We start from the raw sequence: 15,890 nt of genomic DNA, 5'->3' as shown, positions 1-15,890 counted from the left end.
TTGAGGTCTTTCCAAAGTTAATCCTTTGGATAATTATGGCTCTGACAAGAAAAGCAAGAGTTTGGAATGTAAAAGGATGAGCACTTAGGAAGAACTGTTTAAGTTGCTAAGCATGAGGTGCAGGGGCAACAGCCAAATGCCACAGTGCTTTGTTCATTGCACCTCACAAAACAGCCTCTGGGAGGGGATGAGCAAGAGGATCTTTAGAGAGAGTCTAGAGAGCGAGGATGATCCTCTGCTTTCTCCATGGCTGAGCAGAGCCGTGCTGGAGCCAGCAGTGCCAGGAGCAGGGAGCTGTGCTGTGCTGTGAGGAGCTGTAGGAAATGCAAGGACAGGAGCAGCATGATCAGTTACTGGGAGTGGAGATTGCCCCTTGGGGAACCCTCAAATAGAAGAAATCTCCATGTTTCAGTGTGGAGATACCCTGTTGTTGAGAGATAGAGCAAAACCAGAGTGGGAGGGAGAGGACTCAGGTGTGGGCATGGATGAGAGCATCCTGTAGCTCACACACAGGGTTTCCAGCCTCTCAGAGAGGTCAGTGGTAGCTCTGCCAAGAGCTGGGCTGCCAGGCAGGGTGGAGAAGTGTAAATCAGAATTCAGGGAAGCTCAGGAAGAGCACCAGTTCTGACACAATGCCCATCCTGAACTCTTGAATGGTTGCAGGGGTTAAAGAAAAATTAACCACAGTCTAGAGAAGTGACAGCACTTAGTCCTGCAGTTCATACTGATGTCTCAGAGCTCGTTGGTCATCTGGTCATCTAACACCTTTCTCAGGCACCTGAAAGAAGATGATAAACATAACTATCTACACATTACAGTGGCTTCTGGTGAGGGCAGAGAAACAGTACCGGCGATTTTGGGAGGTTTGGGCTGGTCACGGAGGAATGAGAGTGCAGTTGTACATCCTGAAATCATGCCAAGTGTCAAGGTGCCATGGTCTCACCTTCAGCTCTGCATGTCCTGCCTTGCTTCCTCTGCAGGATGGGAATGTATTGGATGGGGCTGGTTCTTCCAGTAAACAGCCACTGGGTAGGGCTGGGAGCTGCTTTCAGTTCCCAGAACAAACTGGCTTTCCAGGAGCACCCCTGGGGCTGCTGTGGAGAATTGGTGTGTGTGCTTGGGGCAGAAGGAAGGTCTGCAGCAGCCCTTGGGTCAGCTGTGTCCTGCCATTCTGTCTTACCAAGTAAGGCATGGTCATGGAAACAAGGGGAAAACAGGTCGAGTTGTACATCAGGAACAGTAGTTTGCAAGGATTCAGGAAGCTGGTTGCTGTGCCTGGGCTGGGAAATGTTCTGAATGGGTAGATCTACCCTGGAGCCATCTGAAAACACAGGACTGGAGGGACCTTCTGGCCCCCTGAGCCCTGGGTCCTGCTGTTACAGGCACCACAGCACATGGGGTTGCTTTGACTAACTCTGGAGTTACAGATTTTGCTCTTCCACTAGAAGCTGCTCCAAGGTTTTTTGCTGAGTATTTAGAAACTATATTGTAGTTTCCAGCCAAAATTTATTCTTGGGCAACTTGGTATTTGTGTCTCCTGGTCTTAACATTGTCTTTTAGCTCAACTTGGATCTCTTTCTTCTGGAAGTAGTTGGAAAGCAGTTGTATCCCTCTGGGGAACTCACCTTTTGGCTGCTCTCTGCTCTCCTCAGCCAGTGTTGGTTTGACTTAAACTTCATGGGGTTACCAGAGTACCACCCAGCCCTCTGGGGAGGAGCTCGTGGGGAGCTGGTGCCACAGCACTGTCACCACCATGGTCACAAGAAATCTCTCTACAGCCACTTTCAGTCAGTGTGTCCTTGTAACAGACGATGACCAGCCTGTCCTGGTCACGTACCTTGTTCTTCTCATCCGCTGTTGTCACCTGCTGGTTCCCAGCTCATGGGACAGTGTTTCAAGTGCACATCTTCATTTGGCTGCTGGATTTACCTCCTGACTGGTTCTTCATTCTGCCTAATTACAAATGCTACATTGACTGGCCTGACATGGGAAGACATCAGCAGATTTCATCAGTAAATCTCTAAAATTTCTGTCAAAGGTTTAAATAAAAATACTAAATGACACTGGGTTCAAGAATGATCTTCAAGCAGATTCATTGGCAGTTACTCCCCAGCCTTATGTGTCACTCAGTGCTGCCAATTGCCTTTCCTCTCAAATCAGATTTCTGTGCATAGAACAAGGCTTCTGGTAATTCATGTTCTCAGTCTCGGCCGGTGGTTCTCTGTATCTGACATCTGCTGAATTCCAGGGAAATGAGACTGACCTCTGTTCCCTCATGTGACAGATCAGGATTTCCCCATAGTAGGGAGGCTGTTGGGTCAGTCTGCTGATGGACACCTGCCATGCTATGTACCATGTGGATTTTCCCTGCCCTTTCCTTCACAGCCTACCACAAGCCTTGCGGTGCTGCTGAGGTCACACATGGGCATTTTGTTGCCAAAATCATTCACCTTCTGTTTTAAATGTTGGCACCACATCTCCAGTCACTCTGAGCAGTGTGTCGCTGAGTTCTGTTACAATTTGCTGAGTTTGCAGAGTTTCAGGTGCACCATCATTGGCTTCCTCTGCGCCCTCACGTCCCTGGTTTGAGAACATTCAGTTGACTTAGTCAGTGGTGGATATTTTCATTCCTATCCTGTTTCTTTTATCCTCTGAGCCCTGCCCCAGTGTTCAGCCTGGCTGCAGATGGAAGTGAATCCCAGAATGGTTTGGGTTGGAAGGGACATTAAGGCTCCTCTCATTCCACCCCCTGCCATGGGAAGGGACACCTTCCACTAGCCCAGGTTGCTCCAGGCCCCATCCAACCTGGCCTTGGACACTTGCAGGGCTGGGGCAGCCACAGCTTCTCTGGGCAACCTGTGCCAGGGCCTCACAGGGAAGAATTGCTTCCTGATATTCAGTCTAAATCTACCCTCTTTCAGCTTGAAATGCACTGAGTGCAGGTGGGTTTCACAGATGGAGCAACACCTGAACCAGGTGTGTAGGTGTGCTCTGCAGCCAGGGAGGAGGTGCCAGTGCCATCAGTGCAAGGCACAGTGTCCCAGAATGGGAGCCTGGAGTGACTTTGGCCTGACAGGATGAGGTGAGTGACTCTGGCTGCCTGTGAAGGTGTCCATCCCATGGCCTTGGGGTGGCCCACAGCACCATGCAAGCATGGGCAGGTGGGCTTCTCTTCCTCCCACCAGGCTCCCGAGTCGGGGATGTGAAATACCCTTCACAACTGTCCCATCATCTGCAGGCAAGGACAACCTGCTTTCCTTTTCTCTTCACCCTTACCTTTGTGCACAGTGTCCCCTCGCTCTGTTCCCCTGTGCTCGTTCCTTCTGTAGCTGAAGCACAGGCCTGTCTTTGCCTTTGCACTGTCTCAAAACACAGGATGAGTTCAAAGCCTCCCTTCCTCCCTGCACTCCCTGTGCTCTGAGGTGCACAGCTCTGTGCTGAGCAGGGCCTTTTTTTCCCACTAAATGATCTGCTTGTTCTCAGCATCCTTCTCAAAGTGAGCGTTTGTCCACTGAGATTTGGGGTCCTTCCTTCTCAGATTATTCCCTCTCTGATGATTCACATTCATGACGTTTATGGCACCTTTGAACTGAAGGTACTTTCTTTTTTGCCCCGATGATCTGCTGAGTGCAGCTCTGGATGTTACTCCATTTCTTTATTTTCTTAAAATTTGTCCTTTAAAACCAAAATTCTATTTTTGGTTTATCCTTTCATGAACTTACACCAACCTCACTTCTGATTGCTGAATTGTCTTCTGCAGCCTGACCTTCTGTGTTTGCATGACTTTTAACATCAACCACTTTAAAAAAATAACCCAAACCAAAACCTGATGAAACCTTTCCAAAGCCTCACCTTGTGTTGTGGTTCTGTGGCTGTTGGATGAAGAAGGTTGGGTGACACAGGGATATCCAGAGACATTACCAAGAGCATTTGTTCCCATCTCTGCTGGGCAGTAAATGTTTCTTACAGGGATTTGTCCTGAGGATGGAATTTGTCTTTTTAACAATGTCACAGTGATTTTTGGTCGTACTCACATGGAGTGCCAGGGCAAGCAGCTTGTCTTTCCTTTCCCTGAAGGATATTGATACAACAGGTCCTGTTCTCTACCTTTGTGTTTCGCCTTAATCAGCTCAGCTGTGCCCGTCTGGGGCTTCCCACCCGCCTGTCCCTCCGTGTGTTGGGTGTGATGCATCCCCTTGGTGTCAGTCCCCGCCGTGCCCGTCCCCCCTCCCGCACCCTGTGCCAGTTCTGGGGGCTGCTCTGGGCTGATGTTGGCTCCCGGCACATGTCTGTGCCATTCCACCCCTCTGTGCCCAGCGTGCAGTGCTGGGGGCTCACTGGAAGGGGCCTGGGAGCCGGTGGCCCATGTGGACAGAGGGCAGCTGGAGGGTCACCTCAGCTGGGACATGGTCTGCCACCCCCTGTGTCGCTCACCTGGCTCTGTCCTCATCAGTGTTGGCACTTCCATTCTGTGTCCATCCACCCACCAACACTGTGTGTACAAGGAGCTGTCCCAGCCCATCCCGACATCCCGCGTGCCCCGCGCGGCACAGAGAGCCCCATCCTTGCGGTGTGCTTGGAGAAGAGCAGCAGCCACAGCTGGGGGGTGCACTGGGGGGAAGATTGCAAACTGGAGTGGGGTTTAATCCAGCACTGTGTGTGGCACAGAGGGTGTGTAAGTCATCCCAGGGTTGTTTGCCAATTGTCCAAGGGTTACGTGCATCTGAAAGGTGAACAGTGGGATGAGCAGGAATTGTGTGGGATGAGCCAAGGGGTAGAATGAGGAGAAATGGAATTAAGTCAACTAGGGGTGATATTTGGGGTAAAATATGGCAAAATGTGGCTAAGATTCTTTGTTAGGTTTCTCGCCACCCTTTTTCTCTAACACTTGTTGAGCCCTCTCAGATGTTCTGAGTTGCAGCTTGAGCAGGGCTGGCGATGCACGCAGAGCTCAAGGGACTCTGGCAAGACTGAATTTTCCAGGGCATCTCCACTCCTAAATAGGGCTTGTTCTCTTTTCCTAGACAGAAGCAGTTCGTTAGACGGCTCTCTGCAGGGACCAGGCCGGGGTACAAAGCGCTATTCCCAAGATTCCCCTCCATACACTGCTCCTCTCTCCCCCAAGTTACCAAAGAATGACCGTCACCCTTTGGAAGGTGAGCACAGCGTCTCTTCCCAAAGCTGGCTGTTCACAGTGCCCTATCCTGGCTCAGCAGGGTCACCTCTGCCGTGCCAGACTGAGCCACAGCTTCAGGGAGCTGCTTTGCTTGTCCCTGGCATGGGTTGTGCCTGATGTTCCAGAGGGAAGGGAACTGCTCTGTGGTGAGACGGGTTCCCCACACGGATGCGTAAGGCATGTGGAATGCAGTGGGAATTCCTTCTAACCCTGATAGTCATCCTCTCATACCATGTAATTTGGGGTTTAATCACCCGTGGTTTGGCTTCTGTAGCCACGCATGGCGTTAACATCCTTAAACTGCCCAGCTGCTCCAGTCAGTCTGCCCTGGCTTGTTCCCTCAGGGTTTGCTGGGGTGTGTTGTACAGATGCTGATGTGCAGCTGGGCAGCCAGGAACCTGCTACCCTTTCCCAGGATCTCATCTTGTTCCTCACAGTCCTCCCTGAAAGAGCTGGGGGGTCTCACTGGCATGTGCTCCACTGGCTCAGCCAGATCATTCACATCCTGCTGCTGCTTCCCACAGAGTCCCTTGGAATACCACTGTTGTGCTGGGCCCACACGTTCCCAACAGCAGCTACTGGAATGTCCTCTTTGCTGTCTGATCCACAGGGGTCCCTTGCATGTGCAGGTGGGACATTTCCAGGAGGTCCAAGTAGCTGGAGGACTCCCTGAACTGAGCAACCTTCAGTAAAAATACTTCCACTTTTGTTCTGAACTGCAAACCCTCCATAATGCAGACTGGAGATTTAATCTTACTGAGGCCCTTTAATTAATGGATGGTGAAATCTACCAAGGTGTTAATCACAGTTCTTTGTAATATATCCCTGAAAAAGTGCTGGAGACTCCTGGGTGGGCTCACAGTTCAATGGCTTCGTGCTCTGTTGCTGTCCCTTTAGAATCCCCGTCTCCCTGGTTCTGCTGGGGTTGCTGATCCCAGGTGTGAGTGCCCAGCCTGCCATCCCTGTGGGTGATTTTGGTCTCCATCCATCACTGTGTCCTGTGACCCTGTCACTAAGCACAGCTGCTCTGAACTTGCACCCTGTTTCCCAGAGAAGCTGGGGCTGCCCCATCCCTGGAAGTGTCCAAGACCGGTTTGGACAGGGCTTGGAGCAACCTGGGCTAGTGGAAGGTGTCCCTTCCCATGGCGGGGGAGTGGAATGAGATGAGCTTTAAAGTCCCTTCCAACCCAAACCAGTCTGTGATTCTGTGGCAGACAGTTTTTAGTGGCCTCAGTATCTACAGTAAGAACAACTGTAGGTTTGTCATAGAGATGAAACGAAACCCAAGGTGATATGTGGGGACTGTCTCATCTATTCCAGCACACTGACAAGTCAGAAACTGTTCCCTGAGGCCCCTTCTGTTTTTCACCTCCGAATACACATCCATGCTGGTCTCTTTGCCATTCCCCTCTGATCCATCAGCCACTGCACTGAGGTACTATTAGCATGGCCCAGCCCGTCCTCCTCCCCCAGCAGGCGGGACACACAGTTCAGCCTGTTCTGGAAGTGCTGGTCTGCTCCAAAGGTTCAGGTGCCTTAGCTTGGTGGTGAATATTGCACACTCTGTATTGTCAGTGAATAGAGAAGGCTTCCATTATGGGTAATTCCAAGGAAGAATCTACATTAGATTGTCTACAAGATTGATTCTTGGTCTGCTTCAAAGTCTGTTCAGTTATCCCTTGGCCTTTGAATGGGTTGTGCCATCTGGATGCAATATACTCCAAGCCCTTCCAGAAAAACACAGACAAGTGGGCAGAAAGCGTGTCTGTGTATGAGGGGGGTGATCCTGTCAGTGTGTGACCTTCCTGCAGCAGCTTGGGCTGGTTCTGTGCTTGGTCCAAGCAGGGAGGAATGAGGTGCAGTTCCAGATTCCACCTAGAAATTCATTCTTATCCCATAGCTAAAAGCTGAAATGAATATGTCCTCCTCCACCAGGAAATTGAAGTGCAGACAGGAATACTTGCATTTCAGAGGATATATTTTAAGAATATGCACCTGAAATCCTTGGATATTGAATATTTCTTGAGCAAGAAGGTACATCTTCTCATGGAGCTGAACTCTGGCTTCAGCAGAGTGACAGACAGCAGCCCCTGAACACTTCCCAGTTTGCCAAATGGAAGGCTGTGAGCAGCAGTGGGATATCCCATTCACCATGCCTTTGGCAAAGCAGTGAGACGAGGAGGGGTTCTCACCTCTTACATTGTTTTCCTCTTGCATCCAGTGGCATTTGTGTTGCTTTTTGCTGAAACGCTGCAGTCCCAGCCCAGTGGGGACCTGCCTTCACAGCCCAGCATTTGCTGGAAGCAGTGGGTGTTCAGTAGTTGTGCAAATCAGATTTGTGCTTGTGGCCAAACTCCTGTGTTTTAGCAGTAAAATGGCACTGTTGAGTCTGTAGCACTATTTGTTTAATTAAACTTTAATTATCTGCTCCCTGCCTCTCCGCCACTAATTGTGGTGTGTTTCCCTACAATGTGCCAACTGCCAGCCTTTAGTTAACTCTAGCAGTTGGTGTAGGGAAATCTGCCTAAGAATCGACCACCTCCTCCCTCCTTCAATGCTGGCTGTGGAGGGTGAAGGATCCTAGATCATGCCTGAGCACAGTCTTGCCCTGCCCATGCCCGGGAGCATGTTTTCTGCTGCAGATGACTCACAGGGACAGTAATCATTGCCCTCTTGCCTCATCTCCCTCTCCCCTTCCTAGAGGTGTCAGTTCATCTCAGCAGTTCTCTGTGTACTTGTATTTTTAAGAAGACCCTCAATCTCTCTTGCATTGCCCCTGCCAGGAAGCCTCCAGCTCTGCTGCAAAGTTCGCAGCCCAGCCAAGTACTGCCCTGAGCTGGGATAGGGAACCTGGGGGTCAGTATGCACCTTCACTTCCACCTCCTGGCAAAGCAACGTGGTGCCCCCAGGCCTGGCCTCACCCATGGCCTCTGGGTGTGTGATCACAGTTCCTGTGAGAACAGGATCACATATTTGCAGAATGCATCACATTCCCATCAGGATAACAACAGTGTGTTGACTGTTGAGTGAAGTATTTTCTGGGGTTGAGTTTTGGATCCTCAGCATGGCACCAACATGAACCTGTGCATGTGCTCTCCCAACCTCCCAAACTGGGCCTTCTGCTAACAGTGGGGAGAGCTTTGGGGTCCTAGGGAGCAGTTAGAGACAGGTGTGCCTGACCCAGCACATCTGGGTGAGTGTCCTGGGGCTTCCTGAAGCTGTGTGTCACCTCAGGGGGGCTGTGTTCCCTTGGAGGCTGGAGATGTGCAGCATGGAGCTGTTTCCATGCCCACAGCCTGTCCTGTGGCAGTGCACAGGGCTGTGCCCACTGCCCCCTCTCTTGCCTCTGCCCTTCCCTGGCAGTCAGACAGCACCCTCTCCCAGATGTTTAATGGGAAGTCGTTTGGGGTTTAAGCAGAACTGTCCTGTTGAAGAGGAGACCAAGTGTAGTTCCTCAGAAGCAGCTCCAGTGGAGACCCCCTGGTGTACAGGATAGCCAGTGGTGGGTCTGGCTGAGCAGGGGATCTCCACCCACCCCTGGGCCAGAGCAGCCACTGTGTTCTGGCTTTGTGTCCAGCTTGGAGCTGAAATGGGATGCTGGGAGTGCAGGAGGGGTTCACAGTTATTCAGGAAAAGCCATGAGTCAGAAAACCACCCTTTATGCACTGAGAGCAGGTGAGAACACACCTGCCCGTGTGGGAAGTGAGTGACACAGGACGGGTCACCAGAGGGGGGTACAGTCTTACCACCAGCAGTTTCTAGTGAGACTGCAGGGCTGTGCTGCTGTTTTTAGGCATGTCCCAGAGACCTAAAAGGAAAAAAAGGCAGCAGTGCCTCAAGTGCAGAGTGACAAAGCCCCCGAGGTGGAAAAACAGCAGTTACCCAGGTGATAACCTCCCACTGGCCTCACCAAACTGGCCAACAGCCAGACAAGGGGGGTTCCCAATCCATACCCTTATGACCTGAAGCTCTGGAAGGTCAGGACTGGATATTTCCAGCTGAACTGGCTCTGGGATCTCTGCTGAAACACAGACAGCAGAACACTGAGACCAGAGGACCCCAGCTCACAGAACAGTCCCATAGTTCATAGAAACCACAGCAAATAAGGTGCCTTCAGGAGAGGCTGCTCCAGTCGGGTGGGACCCTGTGTCAGCAGCACTCAGGGTTAGGCTCAGGCTCTGCACCTCCCTTCCCTGGAACCTGGCATGTCAGCAGGGAATTTGGGAAAATCTCAACAGCTTTTGGATCTCGCAGGCTGCAGTATCGACTCTGCACCCTCACCACCAACCCAGCTCAGCACAGCTTTGCTGCGCTGGCTTCTCAGCTGCTGCTCCTGTGGTCTGGGAAGCCCCAGGGAGCAGACCCAGGGCCTGGCCAGAGCAGTGACTCAGGATTCTTGCCCCTTGTCACCTGCTGTGTGTTGGAGTGGCAGCAGCTCAGGGCTGTGAGCTGCTCTCGGGGTCTCTGCAGACCCTGGTAGGGGAGCTCCAGCCCCAGCCCCAGCCTTGGCCAGGGGTGCTGGCCCCGGAGTGCACTGGCCCTGCCCCTCAGTGTGGGAGCTGCTTTCCTCCTCGGTGCAGGAACTTGCCAGGTAATTCCTAGGAAAGAATGCAGGTATTTGAAGGATGACTCAGGAGGCCTAAGGGCCACGTGGGCTGAGACTTGGTTGTGCCATAGTAAAACCTACAGACACATGGCCCTGAGGTGATGCTGTCACAGCGTAACAGCAGAGGCATGTCTTCCTGGCTCAGATACAACCCTGGATAGTCTCCTCAGCCTTTCTATCCCAATAGTGCCACCAACAGCTGGAAATTCAATGGTGAGGAAGGTGAGGAAGCTGCTGTTGCCCTGGGACCCTGCATGGGGAGAACCCTCAGCCCAGTCCCTCCTGGGCATGTGCCAGCACAGGGAGTTGGTCTCCGACATGGTTAGGCTGGAAAAGGGCAGGAGGTCAGGAGGCATGAGCAGCTGGTCACCAGCATGTTGCTTTTGGGGCTGGAGGACCAGCGTGACATGGGAGCATTGCCTGGCCATGACAGTGCATGCGTTACCCTGCCATGACAGTGCAGCCCCTCCTGCCCTGCATGTGGTGCTGCCCTCCGGGATCCCGCGTGTCCCCCACCCCAATCCCAACCGCCGGGGCCAGTCCCTTGCACGCTGATGCTGAGGGTGTGCAGTGTGTGATCCCCCAGGGAACCTCCCCTTCCCTCCCTGCTCAGGGAGTGTGAGTCCTGTGTCTGTTGGCATCCAGATGGAGCAGGCCTGCCCTACCACGGAGGGGTCCAGGGCCGTCAGGGCACAGGGCGGGGCCAGAGCTGGTGGTGGCACGAGCAGAGGAGCTGCTGCCTCAGTCTGGGCACCAACCATTGTCACTGCCCACTAGTTGGACTGGCGTTTGCCAGGTGAACACCAGGCAGTGCCTGGTTTGATCCCTGTGCTGTGGAGGAGACCAGTGAGAGGGGTCAAAGCCAAGTGAGTGCTGCAGTTCTGCCCCCGAGCAGGAGCGTCGGGCCATGGGGTTCGGGTGCACTGACTGCAGCTTGGTGCGTTCCAGGTGAAACCTTTGTCCTGGGAGATGGCCTCCCAGGGCCCTTGGAGCCTCGCCTGGACCCTATGGACTCTGCCTTGAACTCTGTCAATTCCTCCAGCCACAGCAGGAGCTCCAGAGACTGTCGCCTGCCAGGATACAGGCACCTGCACCAACCCTCGAGCCTCAGCCAGGGCACCTCTGCCCTACGCAGGCCTAGCTCTGGGGGTAAGAGCTCAGAACAGCCCTGCAGCTGCACAATGGCAATAGAGGGCCTTCCTAATTCCAGTTACACCTTTCTGACTTCAGCAAGTACCAGCCTGGGCTCTGCACAGCCCCCCAGCTCTGTGAGGTTTGGTGGCACCTGGGCGGGTGGCAGTGTTGACAGTGACACTGCTCCTGTGGCTGGTGACCAGGGGGACCTGGAGGTCAGTGGAGAGGAAGGGCAGGCAGGAGCTGAACTGTGTCCAAGTGACAGATGGGCATCTGGGTCCGTGAGGATGGATTGGGAATGGCCAGGGAGTCGAGAGCTGCCTGGGGAGGCTGGGAGGGTGGGATGTGTGAACAGCACTTGTCTGTGTGGAGGGAGCGGGGCAGGAGAGCTGAGCTGGTCAGTACAGCATATCAGCACATCAGGTTGCAAAAAGTGTGATTTTGGGTACATGGTGTCAATAAAAGCCTCTCAAAAGCTCAGGCTGCTGGTGCCTCCCCCCAACCTGCGTGTGAGGGCAGAGCTGGGACAAGGGGCTGTGCCGATGTCAGAATGTTGGGAACAGGACTTGTGTCAGCTCAGGTCGTGCTTCAGGACCACAGGATATCACCTGTGGGCTCAATCTGTCAGAAAATGAAAACTTAAACCAGCTTTGCTGTGTTAAATGTGCTAAAGGTGTTGGGAGTGGAGGAGGAACTGTGTGTGAGGAGAGACGTGGGAGTGGGAAGGGTGTTCTGCAGAGGTGGGAGCTGTCAGCTGATAGTCAAGGAGGAGTGGGAATGGGGGGGCAAACAAGGGGAAATTGTGGTTGAGGGAGAGGAAAAGGGCTCAGTATAGAAGGCTGCCCTGAAAAGGAGAGGGAATAAGGCTTCCGTGCCAGACCTGCGCTGCAGGGATGTGGGGCCTGACTGGGATGTGATCCTTGCTGTGTCTCTGCCCTCGCTGTGGGAGAGGAGGCTGAGCAGTGGGTTGAGGGTCAGTAACCGTGGGCCACTGGAATAACAGCCCTGTCTGCACCCGCAGGCTCCGACAGGTACCTGGGCCCCCGGGACGTGTCCCGGCTGAGCGGCCGCGACCCCTCATCCTGGTCGGTGGAGGAGGTGATGCAGTTCATCCGCGAGTCCGACCCGCAGCTGGGCCCCCACGCCGACCTCTTCCGAAAGCACGTGAGTGCCTCTGGCTGTGGGCAAACACGTGTGTGTCACGTGGGGGGGGGGCAAAACAGCACACAAGGAAAACGCAGGAGAGTCAGAAAATGGCAGCACTTTGGACCAGCTGGAGTTCTGTGCTTAATAAAAATATCCTCATAAATCCTGCTCATCCCCTGTCCGGGATTGGGATCCTCACTCAGACCCCTTCAGGGGCAGACCTGGCAGCTTTGAATCTCAGTGCTGAGAACACAAACCCTGCTCACCCTGGAGCCTAATACTCACCTCATGGCAAATTTCTCCTGTCAAGAAGCACATTCCAAGTGGGATTCATGGAGTGCATCGCTGCTCAACTCCGTTTCCTATAGCAGGGAGTCCCCTAAGGCTCTGCTCCTTGTGCACATCTGTAAGTATAAAACAGCTGCAGACACAGCATGGAGTTTGTACCATTAAAGCTACAAGAGGTTTGGCAGCTCCATGTCCTGATTCCTGCCAGAACTGTCTTCCCTCTGCGTTTTGATTGAGTCCATGTTCTATCTGGTGCTGCTTGGGAAGTCGGAAGAGCCCTGGGAGCAAACACCCAGTGCTGCATCCTGCTCTGGGCTGTGCTGACACAACACTCCTTTTTTTAATTAGCTCTATTTTAGAACCACCAGTAATTGAAAAATGTTTGTTTTAATTATGCAAAAGCTGCCAAGGGTGGGAAGTGCCCTGGATTGGAGGTCCTGGGGAGAACCTTGCTTTTATCTGCAGAAGGGAAAACCAGATCCAACCTGGTACTGGAGATCCCTGGAGATCTCATCAGGCTGAAATCTAACTGGGCATTGACATAGGGCAGGACATTCTGTTGTTTGAGGTGGTGATTTTTATTTTTCTTTTATAAGTCCATTAACATTTTTTCATGGAAAACTGTCCAATAGCAAAGCTCTGGCCCCAGCCTGGACTGGGTCATGGAAAGGAGCACTGAAAAGGACTGTGAGACTTCCACTTGCAGATGCCAAGGACAGAGTTGTTCTCTAGTTATTCTGAGCTCATGATCCATCCCTTCCTGAGCCTCAGGTGGGACACACCTGGACTCTGCTGTAAAGCATCGGCTGCTTTGGAAGCTGCTGTGTTGGAATCAGCCCTGCTGGGGATGAGGAGCTTCACCACTCTCTGCCAGTGGCTGGGACTGTGCTGTGAACTCCAGAAACACAGAATAGAATCCCAGAATCATTCAGGTTGGAAGAGCCTCTGAGCTCATAGAGTCCAATAAGACCCCAGCCCTGCCAAGGTCACCACTAAACCATGTCCCCAAGTGCCACATCCACATGGTTTTGAACACTTTCAGGGATGGTGATTTCACCACTGCCCTGGGCAACCTGTGCCAGTACCTGACCACCCTTTCAGGGAAGAAATTTTTCATAATATCCAGTCACAGAGTGCAGACTCTTTGAGTTTCAGGGTCTGTTCCTTCACCTCCATCTTCATCCGTGACTCAGGGCTGTGTCATGGCAGGGCTGTTGTCACCATTGCTCCTGTGCTGGGGTGACAGTGCCCTGGAACGAACCACTGCTCCCCTGCCTCCGTCATTCCCCTGTCAGCAAAACCTCCCTTTTCCTCCCTCCCCACCTCCCTTCAGGATTTGCTGCCCCTCTGGCCAAGGCACCTGGATGTTGATCACCCAGCAGATTTCCTGCTGCACGTGGGGTCTGGGGCTGAGGCCTGTGCTGGAGCAGGGTGGATGCAGTTCTGTCCATGCTGAGATGTCCCTGCTGGGATGCTGCTGCCCGTTGTCCTGGCTCAGCGGGCAGGGAGGGGCTTCCAGGGGCGTCACAAGCGCTGTTGGTTCCTCCTTGCAGGAGATCGACGGGAAGGCCCTGCTCCTGCTGCGGAGCGACATGATGATGAAGTACATGGGGCTGAAGCTGGGGCCAGCCCTGAAGCTCACTTACCACATCGACAAGCTAAAGCAAGGCAAGTTCTGAGAGGACATTGGCAGGACAGATCCTGGAAGCTCCGCTCCTGGCCACCCCCACCCGCGCTCACCTGCCGACAGGTTCGCATGCACACACCCCATTTACACCGCAGACAGACAGACAGAGAGACGGACACCTCGCCGACAGCCCGGCCCTCCCCGGGTCCCGCTGCCCCCGCTCCCAGCAGGAGGAGTCCGGCACAGTTGGGCTTCACGCCAGACTCGAGCCATGGGCGCCCTGTTGGAAGCAGAGGGTCTCTCCCAGCACTCCTCCGTGGGCTCCCGGTCCTGCTTCCCCGGGATGGAGCAGCAGCTCTGGGCAGTGTCTGTGGGGACTGGGCACTGGCACCACCTCCTCCCTCTCGCCTGCTTGGGGCAGACACTGGGGGGGCTGCAGCGGAGCCGTGCCCCGACTGTGCCCTGCGGCAGCACGGTGAGCTCGGAGCATCCACCGCCTCAGCCCCTTCTGCCACACCGGGGGGAGCCCCGGGGCCACTCACCCCCCTCAGCTCTGCCTGCCCCTGGCTTCAGACCCGGCTCCAGCTGGGCACACCAGGCCAGGGATGAAAGCTTCCATATTTATTCCAGACTGGAAAGGCCACACGGCACTGGCTGGGAGCTTGGAGTGCGCTGGGAGAGCCGAGGAGCGGGGCTGGGTGCCCTTGACACGTGTTGGAGGCTGCCTGGATGCTGCAGGACTCGGCTGATACTTCTCGCCTTTTTTTTTTTTTAATTTTCTCTTTGGGAATTTTTTTTTTACTAAGGAGTTGTGTGTTTAAAACGATGAGATGATTTTCTACCTATGTTGAACTTGCAACTCTTGGTGATTTTTAGCCAGAGCTGCCAAGGTTTGTCTTCCCAGGGGCACTTCCGCTCCTCCCAGAGTTTTGGTCCGTCCCAGCTCAGCGTGTGAGAGGGTGTTGGGTCTGCCCAGAGGATCCCGGGGTGGTGACCCGTCCGGATGTTGCTCTTCCTGTGAGGGCTTTGTCCTACCCGGTGCCCCTGTTGGTCTCAGGCAGTTTAATGTATTTATTTTTGATGGCACTTGAGCGGTTCCCGCGGTCCCAGACACGTTCCTGCAGCTGCACGAGGAGTGTGGAGGCCACCGGCTGTGCCAGCGCCGTGTCCCCGGGGCAGCAGTGCCAGCTCGGGGCTGCCTGCGGGGCAGGGGCTGCCCAGACCCCCAAGTCAGGGCAGGGCTGGTGGGGCAGGCGGGGCTGACCCCATTGTGTCCCCACACACCCCCAGCACGGACCCGCCCGTGCTCACGCTCCCCTGCAGTGACCAAAGGGCTGGGACGTGATCTCCACTCCAAGCACTTCCTCCTCCTGCCCTCAGCTCACCCTCTGCATCCAGAGCCGCGGCTCAGCCCCCCCGCCACCTCGAGGGCCCTGGCCAGCAGCAGGATGGGCCCCCGCGGTGACCAACCCTCCAGGCTCTTGCACTGGGTCAGGTTTACCCCTAAGGGGCAAAGTTGCAAAAAAAAAAAAAATACCCCAACGTCCAAAGTAATGAGAAGGCAAAAGGCTTTTTGTCACAGAGCGTAGCCCGTGCTGGGCCTGGGACACCCCTTGGTGTGACCCGCGCTGGTCCCGCTGCACCCAGGGCCTGGCAGGGTCAGCCAGTGCTTTCCTCTGCACTTATTTTACGTTGATCTGTTTATAAATAAAAGGATACCAAGTTCCTCCCTGCTGTTTGTGCACTGAGCGCTGGGCTGGGCCCTGCAGTGGTTCCTGCAGGCACCTGCCATGGGGGAAGCGCAGGGACAGGCGGGTGCTGGTGCAGGACAGACCCGCGGCTCCCTGCCTGCCCTGCCCGGCCCTACCCTCCCTGCCCTGCCCTTCCTCTGGGGCTGAGGGAAGCGGAGGCAC

The 15,890-nt window shown here is 54.2% G+C and overlaps 1 protein-coding gene across 3 annotated transcripts in view; it reads left to right on the top strand.

Annotated features, from left to right (window-relative positions):
- SCMH1 (Scm polycomb group protein homolog 1) overlaps positions 1 to 15,703 on the top strand; it is a 71,248-nt gene extending 55,545 nt beyond the window's left edge. The window contains exons 9-12 of one of the 3 annotated variants that reach the window (XM_032710044.1): positions 5,025 to 5,156; positions 10,731 to 10,931; positions 11,938 to 12,080; positions 13,904 to 15,703. In XM_032710044.1, the coding sequence (XP_032565935.1) occupies positions 5,025 to 5,156; positions 10,731 to 10,931; positions 11,938 to 12,080; positions 13,904 to 14,029 (602 nt within the window). In that variant the 3' untranslated portion in view covers positions 14,030 to 15,703. The remainder of the gene's footprint in view (positions 1 to 5,024; positions 5,157 to 10,730; positions 10,932 to 11,937; positions 12,081 to 13,903) is intronic. The other 2 variants (XM_032710045.1, XM_032710046.1) reach the window with 2 other exon arrangements.
- The last annotated feature ends 187 nt before the right edge of the window (positions 15,704 to 15,890 follow it).

This window comes from Chiroxiphia lanceolata, chromosome 24 (genome assembly GCF_009829145.1).
Source record: "Chiroxiphia lanceolata isolate bChiLan1 chromosome 24, bChiLan1.pri, whole genome shotgun sequence".
Classification (NCBI taxonomy): Eukaryota; Metazoa; Chordata; class Aves; order Passeriformes; family Pipridae; genus Chiroxiphia; species Chiroxiphia lanceolata.
Note: the sequence above shows the minus strand (reverse complement) of the source record. Positions and strands in the feature narration are given on the sequence as shown.